Source organism: Streptopelia decaocto (assembly GCF_964273445.1).
Source record: "Streptopelia decaocto genome assembly, chromosome: 7".
NCBI lineage: Eukaryota > Metazoa > Chordata > Aves > Columbiformes > Columbidae > Streptopelia > Streptopelia decaocto.
Window position 1 is genome coordinate 22,088,391 of NC_138661.1, and position 17,447 is coordinate 22,105,837.

Below are 17,447 nucleotides of genomic sequence, written 5' to 3' on the forward strand. Positions count from 1 at the left end.
CTGTGCCTTGAGACTTTGTGGCATCTTTGATATGGTCTATCTTTGTGCATGTAATTAGCTCACCAATATCTGTATTACTAGAAAAAGAAAGTCCCTAGAGAAAAGTGACTTATTTGCAATGTTAAATTTATTTTTAGGTTGGCCTTGGACAATTGCATTTGCATGGTGGAAGAGGAGTAGAGCAAAATCATCAGGTAGCCTTTGGGTATATCTCTGATGCATATTACACTTGACAGAGGGGGAGAAAGTAAAGCTGAGACCACAGTGAAGCAAAAGTGTTTAAGTAGCACTGTGAAGTATTTAATGACTTCAACAGTTGTGTTCAATAAAACTTAATCTTTATGTGACCAGTACATGGAGCTAATTTTCTTACACAGTTAGTTTAAGACTAATCATCTTAGAAATGAAGAAGTCAAACCCAAAGACCAGGTTTTCATTAAGTAGTGCTTGAAACTGTCTGAACTTTGGTACACATAGCAGAATCTTCATGATGCCCTATGTGTGCCTTAGGGGCGATAGTCTGGTTATGTGGCTTGCAAGAAGTGTAATTTGAATACTAAGGATATTAAATGTGCATAGAAAATAGAACTTCTGATGATGTTAGCCAACCTAGTTACTGCTTATAGAGTTAGAATAGCTAACCTCTTCTTGAAGTATGTGTTGAAAAAATGGAGAGCTGAGGATTATTTCAGACTCAGCTGCCAACCAGAAATTACCTAATGGTCATCATATTTGAAATATCTTAGACTGCTCTATAAGGTTTCGGAGATTATATAAAGTGGTCAGATGAGTATACCCAAGATCTGTGTGAAACTGAAACAGGAACTAGCAGATCTCGCCTCTGCTGAACAGAGTTGAAGGTACAACAAGGAAGTGCAAGATTTACTTGTGTAGCTTGTGCATAGTAGCAGTTGTAGTTTTGGGTTTCTTTCTCTGCTTGTTGGACTACACTGTTGAAGGGCATTGCTGCTCAATATTCCAATTACAAGTGGGGAACCCTGTCACATATATTAAATTAGGTGGGATTGATAACTCTTACGTCCAGAAGAACCTGGTAACTTGGCAAACCACCTACTCAGGTCTGCACCATTTGCAAGAAAAGCTACTCAAATCACAGTCATGGTGACTGAATACTTGTTTTCTTCCCTACAGCGAGCATTTGAGTACTTCAATCAAGCAGCTAATGCTGGCAATTCACATGCCATGGCCTTTTTAGGAAAGGTAAGATATGATCGCTCACAAAAGTAAGCAAATTTACTGCCTTGCAAGGGAAAATAGCAAGTATTTCTGCCTTTCTAACATCAGGCAGTCTAAAACATCAGTGCTGGAATCTAAATACTTCTGGTTTGCTACTGTTTTGAATTGTCCTGCAAGACTTGAGTGTCATAGTCTATTATGTCTAATCTTGCTCCCTCACTTTAGGAACTTTGTTTTTTTCTAAATAGTGCTTGAACTAGATTTTTTTTAAATTAAAGAGTTAAATTCCTAAATGTCATTTTTCTGTGATGGAGTTCAAGACTCAGAGTAAGCCACTGTCCTCTTCCATAAAGTGGTGAGGAAAAGCTAGACTTGTCAAAATTTTGCCTAGTGGGAAATACTAAGTTCAGGAGGGAAAGGGGAAAGACATTTATATCCTTATTATGTATAGAGGCATCTGGGCCGGGGTTGCTCATATGTCTGCATCTACTTTGAACCAAAGCCTGAGTCTATCTGCAAGGTGGGCCATTGTATCTGTTTTCTCAGATTTAAGTCCTTTTTTGAATCTAAAACATGACTGACAAGCAGCTATTGGTGATGTTAATGTGTTAATGCTTAGAAAGGTATTTAGGTCACTTGCCTGAGATCTGGGTTGCAGGTTACCCTCACCCTCTGAGGAGCTAAATCCTTATTACTCCGTTTGAGCACCCTCTAAGGTTAGGCTGCAATAAGCAACAGCTTTAACTCATCTCTTTCAGGCTGTCACTGCAGTAGAGGATGCAAAATTCATGTTTTTAGGGCATGAAAAAATAGCATAATGTGCTGGTCAAGGCAGTTGACAGGAGAAGTTGCAGGTTCCTGCTTTCTCTACTGCTTGAGTGTTTTGTATCTAATAAAAGCTGAAGTGAAAAGAGTTTGGTAACCAATTTTTGCTTTGCTTTCAGTAAGTATTCTACCTGCCAATATCGCCTGACTTCCACTAGTCTCACAAAACTTTTGCGCAATTACATGTTCTTCACTGGACACTGGCAGAACTAAAAAATGAAGGGTATTTGATGGAAACCTTTTAAGTTTACGGGCAGTTCATTCTCCATTAGAAAGTTAAACCGTTTGAGTGTGATTTTTACAGCATACAAATGTGTTTCCTCTTTCTGGGCAATTTCTTTAATGATTGTTCAGTAATGCAGTAGTCAGAATAGTCTAATAGTATGATAGACTCCCTTTCATATGCAAAGTGAAGATGCTTAGTGGTTTCCATGCTAAACTGACTTCTTCAGCTCTTTTTCAATAATGCCTTTCTCCTTTAGATGTACTCAGAAGGAAGCGATGTTGTACCTCAGAGCAACGAAACAGCTCTTCAGTATTTCAAAAAAGCTGCTGATATGGTATGACTATCAATAAGCTAGAAATACTACATGTGCGCCAAAAACATGATTAGCTCAGAAATGCTGCAAATGACGCTTTGTGTGCAATTCCATGTGCATATACCTACTCCCAACGTCTGTCCCAGATTAGTCCATAGTTAAACCCTGCTTGTCTGAGATGTCTGAAACTGCCTCCAGTTCTGGTTGTGGTGCTTCATGAAGCTGTGTTCAGCACAAGGAGTCTAACTCTCATGAATGCTGGCATTAATATGAAACACTGTCCACCTAAATAGCCTGCAATTCTATTGAGCGTTAATTTTCATTAATCTGAAGTTGTTTTGTCACAGAAATCTACAATGTACTGACACTATGGTATTTTGGTTCTGTTTTGTGGTCAGTGAACAAATAATGTTTTTGGTTTTATACATCTCATCTTATTGGAGTGTTTGATTCTTGCATTCCACAATTATATTGCTGTTCTACACCCCTATTGTAGAGAAAGGATCTCTCCATTTGCACACTTTCTACATTCACTGAGGTTTCTGATATGCCCTGTGCCTGTCCTGGTATTGCAGGAATTCTGCAGTCCATACTTTTGCAGGGGTCAGTAATGCAGCCCACAGGACAGCCACCTATCTGCCCTTAAATTAAGACAGATTCTCAAAGTTCCTTTAGTAGTTTTGGGAACTTCTGTAGCATCCAGAACATCTAAAACTTGAGAAAACTAAAGATGAATAAACTCTTAAAGCCCCACCTTTCTCTGGGTGTGGGTTCTGCATCTCCTATGGCATTTTGAAAGTGCACACTGGACTTCCATAACCAGTGTTGAAAGCTTTTTTTTTTCCTGCTGATCACCTGTGTAGCTACTGAATACAAGTTACCAAAGATGCTGTTTTCTCCCCAAATAACTGTTAATTACTAGGAACAAAGTTAGAAAGCAGAACTATCTTAAGCACTGTTTTACTGGTGGTAGACATACTGAATTTGAAAGACGTAGCCATATGTTTTGCCTGTCTCTGCAGAAGTGTTTTCCTGTGTTTTCAGGGTAATCCAGTTGGACAGAGTGGATTAGGAATGGCTTACCTCTACGGAAGAGGTGTTCCAGTGGTAAGCTTTTGACAGTCGTCTTTTTAATCATAGCTGATTGTGTAACTTCTTGTTGTCAACGAAGTTCTTCTCTGGAGGGAAGTACCGTAGAAGACTTAATTGTGAAGTTCTTTGTTACACTGAAAACTCCAGGAGGAAATCTGTAATATAATATGGAGTTAGCAGCTATGAAACACGCTGAGTTTCCTCTAATCAGTTTGAAAATGTTGCTGAAGCTATTAGAAATGCATAGCAGTGTGAATTTTTAGCAGGAGTTTTGAACTTGGCTTTAATCTTCTTGTGAAATAAAACAAATCCTAACTGTCCCCATTTTGTGTCTCTTGTGAGAGTGGAAAAGCACTTTGAAACTTTTAATTAGTTCATTTGCCTTGTTGCTTTTCCCACAAGAAGTTATTTTGTCAAATGTTTCATATTTAGCTATGCAAAGAGATATTAAAAAGTTGAATTAGCCCAAAGTTGAGGAAATAAGTTAAATCATTGTTCTAGAAACAGAACAAGGCATCTATTCTGTTAAGCATAACTATTCATAGCAATGCTACATGTGGATTCCAGCCTTGAGATAGCTATAGACTTAAGGCATCCTGGGGTCATTGTAGGCTATTTCATTTCTTGTTTCCAAATTTTGACCGGGTGAATATTTTTGCACTAGAACATCTCACTGTAATTTTTCTGTAGACAGATCTGTCCATGCACCTACATGTGTGCACACATATTCTGTTTTTTTACTTAAATTGTGGTATATTGCAAGGCTGTAATGACTGGATCAAATCTTCCTGCAGAACTATGAGCTAGCGCTGAAATATTTCCAGAAGGCCGCAGAACAGGGCTGGGTTGATGGACAACTTCAGCTTGGTTCCATGTATTACAGTAAGTGGCATCAAAATGATGATTTGCTGGGCCTAAGCATCTGCACTTTTAGTAACTGTGCACTAGATGGCATTAGAAGTACATGTATAAATACCTCATGTAGTGTGGTCTTACTGCATTGAATTTATATTTTATGCTGTTTTCTTTTTTCCTAACACTTTCACAATTTCTTTAATATTTTTTAAAGAGTATGTACATACTGTATTTCATACAACTCTGCTTTTCAGGAGGAATGAGTAGGAATGGCTTGTTCTTTCTTTTAGATGGCATTGGAGTCAAGAGAGACTATAAACAAGCTTTGAAGTACTTTAACTTGGCCTCTCAGGGTGGCCACATTCTGGCTTTTTATAATCTGGCTCAAATGCACGCTACTGGCACTGGAGTGATGCGATCCTGTCACACTGCTGTTGAGGTAAGGCTGTCTATTTATCAAGGTCAAATAATACTGACTTGCAAAATGTTGGATAGAACCATGTCAGCTTATGTAGGAAATTGTCTTGACTGAAATCCACTGGTGACTACAGCACCAAAGCTATCAAAAGGAAAAGTGATACATTATCAAACTCTTTGCAGCTCACAAGAAAAATATTAATTTTTTAATGTTGATATGGCAAGTTTGTAATTGCTTTATTAACCTTGACAAAAATCAAAAGAAGGTAATGCAAAGTAAACATCAGTATTTTATAAGTACTGTATTCTTCATTTAGATGTGGTTTTAAGCGTAACAAAAAAGTTGATATTAAGAACAATTCTGAGTGAGCATCTGAATCTTGGCATGTATCTGTGTAGTAACCTGTATCTCAAAGTAAGCCTGTCTTAAGCAATGAGTTCTGTCTGTTACATTTTTCCTGTGGAATGTAAGTATTTTGAACAGGCATTTGAATGTTAAAGGTTTACCTCCTGCAAAACCTACATTTCTGACAATTTCTCAACCTAAATTCCTGACAAACAGTCTTCTTCCCATTCTTTCCTCTGCAGTTATTTAAGAATGTCTGTGAACGAGGACGTTGGTCTGAAAGACTCATGACTGCCTACAACAGCTATAAAGAAGGTGATTCAAATTCTGCTGTGGTCCAGTATCTTCTTTTGGCAGAGCAAGGCTATGAAGTTGCACAAAGCAATGCTGCTTTCATACTTGATCAGAGTAAGTTTTTTCTGGAGTTTAGTAGAATGCTAGATTGCTTGAAGGTATAATTACGTAGCTCTTGTTCAGTTAAAACTTCAGTGATACTCTTGTCTCCTTTCTTGTCCTTCACACTGGAAAGCAGTCCGTTTTAATTTTCACCTCTAAGGATAGCTTTCTGGCCTGAAAGTTAGAATACTCTTAAATTCTGACTTACAGGATTTAAAAATGGGATAGCGAGAAAATGCTGTAGAAACTTGCACAGTGCTGAAATTGTTTTCCCTGGACTTCCTAAACACAGCCTTAACATTTTATTTTTAAATCTATAAAGTAGGAATTGCATTAGTTTTATCTTTAGCCTTTACTATGCATACAAGCTTTAGTTTTCTTTGTTCTTTATGTTGTAATGTCTTTTCTCAGCACTTTTTTTTTTCCAGATTTTTTGGTAATTTTCGTGGTACTACTCTTGAAGACAGATAAAGAGCCAGCCAGTTGATTCTGTTAGATTTCAAAAAATTTGTCCTAGGTCTCTTATTCCAACTAAGTGGCTAGAACTTTATGTCCCTCCTCATTGCAGAGGGGATTGGATTAGATGACCTATAAAGGTGCCTTCCAGTCCAAACTATTCTATGAATCTATGAGCTTGGATTTCTTAGAGTTTGAGGACATAGGGAAACAATGGACGTACAAGTGACAAATCTTTCTGGAAACTACAAAACCCAGTATCTTAAACTTTCTGGAACTCAAATCCAGATATCTGGGTGTCTCATTACCAGCTTTAGGGCTATTATAACTTAATACGAAAATCAGGTTTTGATGCCTGATAGGTTAATCTAACATCTAAATTTCCAGTTAATGTTTTTCAAAGGTGCTTTAGTGACTAACATTTAGATGAGCTACAGCAATGACAGGTTTGGTTGGAAGTGTGTTTTTGCAAAGAAATAGCATCTTTTCCTGTGTTAAAATTCTGATTTTCTTTACTCGGATATATCAGCATATTTACTGGAGATGAATTTAAAGTTCCTTTACACACTTCATACAGAAAATCTGCATGTCAACTGTGAGATAGTATGGCTGAAACCATACTTACTCTGCAAGTGAAAAAAGTTACAAATCTTTGAAACTGTCTGAACTCTGATTCAGCAACCCTCAATTTATGACATGAACAAGTAAAATAACTTCTGTTCTGAAGTGGCTGTAGCACTGCTGTAGAACATATGCAGTCTCTGGCTCATTAAGGAGTTTAAGGTTTCAGTTTACTTGACTAGTTTTGTGTTTTAGAGGGTCAAACTAAAATAGCTGATACTGTAGCCTTGTATTTGAGTGCACCTTTGTCAGAGCTCAAATTGTGTGCTCTTAAGACTTGTATCTTCTGGCATTCCTCAAGTGTGCTTCAGTGTCTCCTAGAGCAGGAATGAGAGGCACTTGGTAAGCGGTATTTCAGGGTGTTTGTTCCTAGCTCTTATGTGGGCAGATACATGGAAAGACCATATAAATCAAAGGGGTTTTTGTAAGTTTCAGACAGGTTGAATCTCCTTTGTGCTATACCACAGATTACTTCAAGTTTTTAATTCATTTCAACAGACTGAATATAAGCATGAGATTTTTGTGTGTGTGGTTGTGTGTGTGTGGTTTTGTGTGTGTATACCATGCTCCTGTTTAAGTGAATACTCTCTTCTCTAGAAGAAGCTAGCATAGTAGGAGAAAATGAAACCTATCCTCGAGCTTTGCTTCACTGGAATAGAGCAGCCTCTCAAGGTATGTACATACCTCACAACTCCAAGTAGTTTATTTTCAGTAGAACCTTAATGTTTGATTTCATGTGATTTTTTAGTGAAATGGGGAAGGAGGGAAAGGTTATCTCATGATTTATATTCCACATAGGGTAGTAGCCGTTCTTTGTTCCACTGTTAGCTATAATGTCATTGCAATACACTTGCAGTTCTGAGCCATTCTGAGATCCTGAAGATTAAAAGGTCTAAAACACAAATGTACTGTGTGGGTTTTTTTGCCATTCCATATGGAATTATAGAGCAGTGTTAAACAGCATTAGGAATGTTTACACTGACTTTTGTAAAAAATAAATCAACTTGGAAAATAGATACAAAGGGCCCTTTAGGATTTTGATACTTGTCATAATTTATAAGAAATGTGATTTCCTATTCAAAGTAAGCAAAGCTGAGTGATGAAGAATGCAGTCTTGATGTCCAGCCAACCCAAGCTTAAAATCTGGTGCTTGTGATCCTCTCCTAAAATAAGCAAAACTATAGTACCTCAGTGTAAGGTCTCTAACTTTCATATGGGTGCATCTACCTTAATGTCTGTCTACTAGCTTTTTACCTAAGAGCAAGTGTATCATGCAAATGGAGCCTAAAATCTTCAGACCTACTTGGCTTTTACTAGAAAGTCAGAAATTGGGAGGATGGAATGCTCAAGTATTCAATTACCAAATGACAAGAAGATACTTTATTTTTCAGGTTTTCAGTGTCTTTGTTTTAGAAACAAAGCTGAAGCCCTTAATGACTGTATAACAATTGAGAAGTTTTTCTGTAATAAGTCACTATGAAAAACTTGTTAGCTTTTCCACTAATGCCACTCGATAGCAATAAAAATGTTGGTAGGGTTACTGGGAAAAGGACTTTCCTGAAAATAGAAATAGGTTGTGTTTTGGTCAGTTAAACCCAATTACAGAAAGGAAAAAAAGCTGTTTATGTGAGAGAGGGGAAAAAGGGAAAAAAGTTTGTGCAAACTCTGTAAAGTCTTACTAAAGCCCTGAGTGCATCTTCATATGAAACTCGAAGGCTTTCTTTGCCTAGCTATTTGATCTTTTTTTTTGTTATTTCTTCATTTATAGGATATACTGTTGCAAGAATTAAACTTGGAGATTACCATTTTTATGGTTTTGGTACTGATGTTGATTATGAAACTGCATTTATTCACTATCGACTGGCATCAGAGCAACAACACAGTGCCCAAGCAATGTTTAATCTGGGCTACATGCATGAGAAGGGATTGGGCATCAAGCAGGTACGTAAGATGTAGACTAATAATCTGCTTCATTACAGTGCATTTACTAATATTAGTTTAAGTCCATAACCACTACTGGACTTTGAGCACTATATAACCACTTAGCAGGAGTTAACACGTCTCCCATGTTCTCTAATAGCAAATGGGTAAGTACATCCACTTCACACTTTGCTATGTGAAGATATGAGGTGCAAACAGGGGGAGAGCTATTTGCCCAAAATTGTGAAGACTGCAAAAAGAGTTCCATATCCTTGAGTAATGCTTTCAAGACTTTGAGGGGTAGTGAAATTAATTCAAATCAGTTCCAGGTTCAGAGTATTTTAGCATAAGATTGTTCTCATCCTCTGAAACATTGGTTAATTTGTTTTCTATATCATAACATTTTGAAAGCAAGTTCTGTGCATCTTCAAGTAACAAACTATAAGCACCACCAACAATGTGATTATTAGCTGTGGCTTTTCAAATTAGACTAGGCCACAACTTGATTTACAAACTATATTGCTTAAAAGAAGCCAGTATATCTGGTTCCCTTAGGAAACCTGTGGTGTATTGCTGTCCATGAGTTAACTAAAATTTACAGAATCCAGAGCAACATGTTCTTGTATATGTCAAAATAATCTAATTAGCAATTGCATACTAATTTTGAGCAGCCTACCTTACCTTGATGTATGGTTAATTCATGCAATTAATATATGAATTTACTAATATCTTCTCAGTTTCATGAAACTGTAAGAAATAGTTTCATTTTCCTTATTTTCAGTGAGTTTCAACACTGGGTTTTGTCTAGGTATGCACCTTTTAATTATTCTGTTGGTCTACTAAAACACCAATTTTTGCTTCTTTTCCTCTGAATTCTTTGCAGAAGGTCAGAACAGCAAAAGAAAAATCTTAGGTCAAAATCGTTACTTTTGCAGCAGCAAGAAATCAACATCTGAAAATGACTTACTGACCTAGCTGTAGAAGTGACAATACAGTACATGAACAGTATTATTTCTAAATATTATCTTCAAATTTTATTTTAGGGCTGTTTTTTCTTTTTAACTGAGTTTTCAAAACTAGTTAACTTGTGAAAATGAGCCTGCAGCTAAAAGCAACAATGCTGAAGTTGGGAGGTTTTGTTTTAAAAAAAAAATATTCCTTCAGACGTGGACTTTTTTTGTTTCTTTTGTTTCTGCCTTGAAAACAGCCCAGTTTAAGTAGGTAATAGAAACTTTGCAAATGTTATCACATCATGTTCAGTGTAACTGCTAGGAGTTTGAGGAAAAGGAGTCCTAATGCTATCACAGGCACAGAGTATTCTCCAGCCTGAAGCAGAGATGGCTACACATAAATAGCTGAAATGTGTACACAGGGGCCACAGTGAGCATATGCAGCCTTGCTTTATGCAGATGAATAACACTTTCCTTTGTACGGATCAGCTGTGGAAGGAAGAGTTGAACTGCAAGGGAAATGAAGACAGTTAATATAGAGAAGGGGAAAGAAACTGAGAATGTCTAAGCAAGGAAATTCTGTGTATAAAACCAGTCTTAGGAATGCTGGATATGTCATGTCTTTGCTGGCTGTGTTCTAAAACTTTACAACTGTAAGATGAAGAGGATGGAGATTTAGGACTGAGTAGCTAAGACTAAAGTGAGACTGGGCTGGGATATTCAAAAAAAACCCCTACGACTGAGTTTTGAAGGAAGCAAAAGAATATTTGGTTTTCCTTTCCTAGAATGGAAACTGCTGAATTTTGAGCACCTCAGAAAATAAGTGCCAGTTAAAATCATGCTTCCTGATGGAGCAGGTGATGCTCTTCAACTAGAGGCCTGTGGAAGGGACGTATTTTAGCACTATAATATCTAATGAATTGGACATTTAGTCTGTTGAAAAAAGGCATATGTACTTTTACTGTCTCTCCACCTGTGCCCATGCTATTAAGATTGCAAGCACTGCAAAGTTAGGGAGAATGATCCAATAAGGTGGCCTGCGCAACTTCCCTTCGAGTCACTGCTCGTTCTGGATAATCCCGAAACAGTGTGCTATTTATACTGGTTTTGTTTTGGATTGGGTTGTTGGTTTTGTTTTTTTTTTTTTGGGGGGGGGGTATTCTTTGTTTTTGTTGGTTTCTTTGTTTGGGTCTTGTTTGTTTTTGTTTCTGCATTTGTTTTCCTAAACAGGTTTTGCTCTTTAGTTTTGAATAAATTACATAGATGGTTTTCAGACTAATGCCAAATATTAAGCCCCTTTAGAAATCTCACACATCTACACCGTTATACACTTTTCATAGATTTTGTGTTGTCCAGTTCCTGAGCGCACATGTCAGAGTGAAAACTGTTTCCATATACTGCTCAAAATAAGAAGAAATTAATTTTCTCATGGTCTTATCTTCAGATTTGGCATGGTATTTCAGTGTAATTTGTGTGTTAAAGCTCAGACTCCTACAGTTCAGACTTGTCTGTCATTTGAGAGTGAAGAAAGTATAAGCAGAATGAAGTGCTTGCTAATTAGAAATTAAAATAAGCCATTATTTAGGATCTGCTTCTACACTGCTCCTAGCACAGTACAAGGGAGTAAGAAAGCTCTTTTAAATAGTTATACAAAAGGCGGGCTTTCCAGGCTCAAAGAGTATTCAGAGTTGTTTGAATTTAAACACTAAAATGTGAGCTAGTACATCTCATTCACATTATGTGTTGGGTTTCATACTGTTATTTCCACATGTGTTATGGAACTAAGCTTTGCTGTATCAATGAGTAGAAAATCTTTACAATATTTCACGGTCAGGATAAAATTATATAACGAACATGCGTGACGTGAGGTCCTGGAGGTTTCTCTTATTTGAAGTGTCCAACTTGAAACAATTCCAGAGGTCAGTCTTACACAGGCCTGTTCTTCACATCACTGAGTGAACACAGGCAGTTTGTATCCAAGTGTCCTAACATTGCACTGTTGGTTTCTGAGGCAGAGCCAAAAAAAGCCCAAACAAACAAGGAAAGGTAAACTGTTTAGCTAAATGTATCCTCTATTCTTCTTGCGGGTTTTTTGGGATTTTTTTTTAGGCTTTCGTATTTGGTGTGGTGTTGGAAGTGATAGAATGTACTAGAGTTCCTTAGTTTATAGTGCGTGGGTTGAATGCATTAGTACTCTGAGCTTCAATTCTATAACCAGTTATGATAACTTCATCCTCAGATCAAAGCTTCACTTTACTTGTCTATTCAAAGGTGAACATCACACAAAAAAAAAAGTGCGGAAGCTTTACTGAACAGTTTTTGTTAACTTGGCCCAAAGCCTTGTATTTAAATTACAGTATACAATGCTTATAGAAAAAGCTCTACATTTTATGGTTAGTTTTTCAAGTTCTTCAAAACTGAGCTTTGTATTTTCTTAATATTAGGATATTCATCTTGCAAAACGATTCTATGACATGGCAGCCGAAGCAAGCCCAGATGCTCAGGTTCCAGTCTTCCTAGCACTTTGCAAGCTTGGAGTGATTTATTCCTTGCAGTATGTACGAGAAATCAATGTAAGTAATGCAGAATTAAAAGGAAAAACATCAAATGTACTTCCCATTTTCAAAAGAACCTTGAGTTATAATCTTAAGTAGAAATCTTACTTGAGCCTTCTCAAAATTTAGGGTAGTTGTATTTTGTATTGGAGCGTATTGAGAAAGTTACTGAAGCCATGAATCCTATTTCTTATTTGTGCAGTTGTGTGAAACTGAAATGTGCACAGCCAGTGCTCTTCTGTGCTGTTCTTCCCTTGATGAGAATTTCCCTGGCCTGTTTGACTGTTCTTATCCATGGCCATCTGCTATCAAAGTGAAGCAGATGATTACAATGACATAATTGCTGTTCAGGAAAGAAAAAAACAAAACAAAACAAACAAACAAACAAAAAAAACCACAATAAAACAAAACCACAAGCTCAGGCAATCCAACTAAGTTTGGCAAAATTTAAGTCTCAAGACTGGAGACTTTCAGGAGTGGACAGTCAAACTATTCTACATCAATTGAGCAGATACCCACACAGCACTCACAGAAGCTGGCACACAGAACATGGATATTCCAAGTTTTACATGGACAACGACTCTGTAGTACCACCAGATACAGTAGTAAAGCATAAAGTATGTGTTGGCTAATGTGTATGCAAATGGAAGTCTGATAAAAAAGTAGTTCCATCAAAAGTAACAGTAAAGTCATGCTCTGTATGTGAAAGCTACAAAGCTATGTATCAAGAACTTTAATCTCTAGAACAGAAAATAGAATAGCAGATCATACGCAGCATGGCTCTTAGTCGTATTGCCATGTAGTTCCTGGTAATTAAGAATGTCACTGATGTGATACTATTGTCTCAGAGAGGAAAAGAGCTACTGAAGTTTTAAAACTGGTACATGAAAAATGTTAAAGTCAAATTTAACATCAAAGTAACTTCCCATTCTCGCTCTTTGACATGCTGATGTGGACTTTTGTTTCTTAGATAAGGGAGGTATTCTCACATATTGATATGGACCAGCTGCTGGGGCCTGAGTGGGACCTTTACCTTATGACCATCATCGCCTTGCTTCTGGGAACAATTATAGCTTACAGACAAAGGCAGCATCAGGCCATTCCCAGAGCAGCGGGGTTGCGGCCGGCTGTGCCTCAGCAAGAACCACCACCAGAGCATCAACCGCCACAATAGCAACAAGAGCCTCAGTGAAAGAACTGGATTTTTCTGAGTGGAACAATTTTCATTGTGATTTAGGACTTTGGATCAACAGTCCCTCCCCCAAAAGAGGCGCAAAGAAGTTTGGAAAAAAAAAAAAAAAAAAGTCTGAAAGCTGCTTAGAATGATGCCTTTTTCAGGGATAAGAAAATTATTTTGAAACTGATTTGAATGTTATTTCAGTGCCAATGGAATAACACTATGGCTTTTTCATGGAAACACAAGTGTGCTACTACAAAAATGTTGCCTGCTGTATCTAGATCCTCTTTATTCAGAGTCCTTTTCATCTCCTAGAGAGAGTGGAAGGCTGGCATTGGTTTTTGCCTGCCTGATAGCAGCTGCCCTATATGAAAGTAGTATCAATAATGATTTTACAGCCAATTTAAGTCCAAGAAGCTGAACTATATTTAAAGTTTAAAAAGACTAGAGCTGTATAAACTTATATTCTGATCTGCATCTCAAGTATTTCTACAATCCTTATTTCATTGTTTCTTAGTACTTCTTACACTTCAGTCTTTTATGCTGCCTTGGATGGTTTAACATGGATTATTTATAAACTCTGTAAAACTAAGCCAGCAAACATGCCACTCTCCATTTGTGCTTTTTTGTTTCAAGTATTTTCCTCCATTCTGCTTAGACTAGACAGTTCTCAGCAGACAGTATGTAGGCCAGGAGGCAGATTGGGACAGATTGGGTCTGTAAAGCTCATCAGTTGAAAACTATCCACACAGTGCCCACATCTCACATCCTTTTAAAACTTTTTTTGAAGCCTGTGTACTTCACAATACTTCATGACATAAAAACAAATTGATAGTGTTCCTAAATTATTTAAACTTGCTCTTATAAATAGGCTGAGTCTATGTTGCAGAAAGCACCAGTATTATTGTGGACACTAAAGAAAGGACAGAGCCAGAAATCTCGGTGAGTTAGCTTACTTTTTTGTTTGTTTGTTTTTAGAGGTGGAAGTTCTATATTTAACTTTCAGCAATCCTGTAAGTGATCTGAACTGCAAGAAGGTCTTCATACAGCTGAAATGTGGCATCTCACACATGTATCTGTTTAATGCATCTACAGCAAAGGGCTCCAAAGATGCACACTCTTTACAGAAGGGCATGGGCTTATGCCAGGGATGCTGCTCCAAGGTTTGGCTGACTGATAAAAATGCTATGTTAGATTATAGCAGTGCTCTGGCTACCGCCAGCCTCTCTTTACCTGGCACACATGAGAAAGTCAAAACAGCATCTCTGGCTGTGCCATCTTGAGGATACCTTGTAACAAGAAAATCCAAAGAGAAAGAAGACTAGTGTTTTATGGCTTCTCGATACCGCCAGGCCAGTGCAAATGCCTTTTAATGAGTTTAAGGAATACAACCTGTGGACTGATATTTTTAGACTGCTAGAGGAATCTTCACTTAGTCACAATTTTCGTTGAACTATAATTTCAGGGGCTGAGGGTGGGAAGCAGCAGGGGAGTAGCTGAGAGGCAAGAAATGCAGAAATTTTTGTTCTTATTTACCAATGGCAGTCATATATTTGTTTCTGTACTAGCATTAAACCCTCTGATTATACTGTCTTCAAGGTGAATGAAATACAAAAAAGGAGGCTTTAGCTGCTTTCTGACAAAAGCTGTTATGTTTAAAGGGTTAGTGGCTTCCTTTCATGCGTGGTTTTTTTTTCCAGTGGATTGGCAGCAATGTATCAATACACTTTATTTAGAATTGAGATTCTGGTGTGGTTTCATACTTGGTACATTTGTAAGGAGACCATTGCATAATATATATGTAGTTTAGAAAAGAAGATAAGCAATCCACTCTTTTGTAAACTGAAATACCATGGATGACTAGTATTAAAATATAGGTAGAACTTCTCAGTACATCAAAATGCTTATGGCGGTTATGTGAAGACAAGTCTTATTTTAGCTTGGAGGGTTACAGCATGTGATAGAGGAATGTCTTGTTCAGTCTTAATCATCATTAGCGGATGGAACAGTATTGAACTTAAATGTAGTGTCTAAAATGTACAGCACTCCCCAGCTGCATTTCTAAGCTATCTGTGACTTCTGAACGCTCCCTCTCAAGTATTTTTGCCTCTGTCAGTTAATAGCTCTTTTTAGCTTGGCATGAATAAATTAAAGATTATATGGAAAATGTTTTTCACTTAAATACCATTGGTTCCTTGGTATTGGTCTCTTAGGATGTTTGACAATTTTGTTACTGTATTATTAAAATGTTTTGGTTTTTTGATCTACTAGAACTAAATTCTAAAAGCTCTATCCTATTTGCATGAGAATCTCTCATCATTGCTGCTATGTGACAGTCTTATAGCTGACTTTCACTGAAACTGATGCATTTTTACATCCAAGAAATTAGCAGAAGAAAATGATTGAAGATCAGCAAGTAATTTCACTTTAAAGAACTGCTTTTTGAAGAAGCAATAAGAGGAAGTCTTTCTCCTGCTTTCTTCCCTTCCACCAAATTACTACCACTAACTTTTTCAGATGACATTCATTTGAATGAAGTGGTAGTAGTAAAAAGGTACTTACCATTAGTAATGGCGAGTTAACTCAGGGATTAAAGAAACAAATATGTTTTATAAATCAGTCGTCTACAACATGACTTAAGTTTTTTGTGACAATCCCTTGCTACTCTGTTCTGGAACATGTATTTTAAGGGAAGTATATTTAACTCTTACTAGCAATATGTTTCTTGTACACTCAGCTTATCAAGCAGCTTTTTTCCTAAAGGAGCTGGATTGCTCAGTTTACCGCAGTTAAGTACTATTCCCTTTTGGTAGCGCACAGGTTGTCTTACAGTGTATACACAGGAGTGTTTTAGAAGGAAAACTTGATTTAAGAGAAGCCTTTCTGGGTGTGTTCAGCCTGCTTTGAATGGAAAAATTGTATTCTTTGTTTGCCGTAGGCCAGACACATGCTTTTCCCTCCCTGCACGGGGAGTGGGACTACACAGCAGCAAGTGGTGTCAGTGGGAGTTTTATATGTAAGAAAACTGTGGAAAGATATGGGGGAAAACATTGTTCTGCATCTCAAATTGTTAATCAAACCCGTTAGCTGTTCTTGCTGGTTAAAAGAAACACCAAGCTGTTGAGAAAACAGGAATCTTGTTCATCACGCTGGTGAAACTTGTCCCAGAGCTGTCTGTTAAAATAATTTTCCTTGCCTTATATTGTCCGTGATGGGACAATGTAATAGAGATAAGACCTTTGATATAAACATACCAAGGAGACTCTTATGAGACAGTTTTTATTCACCTTTTAGTCATCTTCCATAATAAATCAGCTGCTCTTATTAAAGAAAACAGAAAAAAACTTATCAAATGTTCCTTGTTAAAACATGGGTTGTGAAAGGACTTTTAAGACTATGCATTATCTAGTTTCCACCTATTATATGCTAGTTTTGGCCTATAAAAGGGGATCACACTCACCTTTGCAAGTTGCTTCCTTTTTAGAAAGGCAACAATGAACTGAAATTCTATTTTTGTTTCAGAGAATATTAAACTAAAAATATTTAGTTTGATTTGAACTACTGCAAATGCATATGGCAAATAGGAGCTATTGGGGGGGAACCCTTTGTTTTTATCAGCTGCAGTTCTTTAAAGGGTGTTGTAGGAGTTTTGTAAATTTATTTTGTATTTAAAATCAGTATAAAGGCTGGTCAAATGTAATATAACTGTGTAAACAAATTCTGTTAATAGAAAGATGTACAGATTCATTTTGTACTGTATCTTTAATCTTGTGAAATAAAGATACCACCTATGTGGTTACCCTCAGTGTTCACAGTGGTTATGACAACAGAGGATGTCAGCTGTTAGTCGTATGCACTGATACGTGCCACTGCTAAATGTGTTCCTTCCTATAAGGATACTCACACTTCTTTCACTTCTATTGCTTCTCAAAAAATAAATCTGTTAATTTCGGAGGGGCATAGAAAGGAGAATAGAAAATTATGCATTATATCTTCAGCTGTGCTAGAGACTTGCCCTGAGAGTGTGTGTGTATGCGTGACCCTTTCTTCACAGTGTATACAGCATCTGCTGTGTGATTTGAGAACAGTGACCAGTAACTT

The 17,447-nt window shown here is 37.2% G+C and overlaps 1 protein-coding gene across 2 annotated transcripts in view; it reads left to right on the forward strand.

Moving 5' to 3' along the window:
* Positions 1 to 17,145, forward strand: part of SEL1L (SEL1L adaptor subunit of SYVN1 ubiquitin ligase) — a 35,122-nt gene extending 17,977 nt beyond the window's left edge. Inside the window, exons 11-21 of one of the 2 annotated variants that reach the window (XM_082057547.1) lie at positions 138 to 194; positions 1,153 to 1,221; positions 2,505 to 2,582; positions 3,606 to 3,668; positions 4,448 to 4,535; positions 4,799 to 4,947; positions 5,514 to 5,679; positions 7,342 to 7,416; positions 8,513 to 8,685; positions 12,059 to 12,187; positions 13,140 to 17,145. In XM_082057547.1, coding sequence (XP_081913673.1) covers positions 138 to 194; positions 1,153 to 1,221; positions 2,505 to 2,582; positions 3,606 to 3,668; positions 4,448 to 4,535; positions 4,799 to 4,947; positions 5,514 to 5,679; positions 7,342 to 7,416; positions 8,513 to 8,685; positions 12,059 to 12,187; positions 13,140 to 13,343 — 1,251 coding nt within the window. In that variant the 3' untranslated portion in view covers positions 13,344 to 17,145. The remainder of the gene's footprint in view (positions 1 to 137; positions 195 to 1,152; positions 1,222 to 2,504; positions 2,583 to 3,605; positions 3,669 to 4,447; positions 4,536 to 4,798; positions 4,948 to 5,513; positions 5,680 to 7,341; positions 7,417 to 8,512; positions 8,686 to 12,058; positions 12,188 to 13,139) is intronic. The other variant, XM_082057548.1, reaches the window with a different exon arrangement.
* The last annotated feature ends 302 nt before the right edge of the window (positions 17,146 to 17,447 follow it).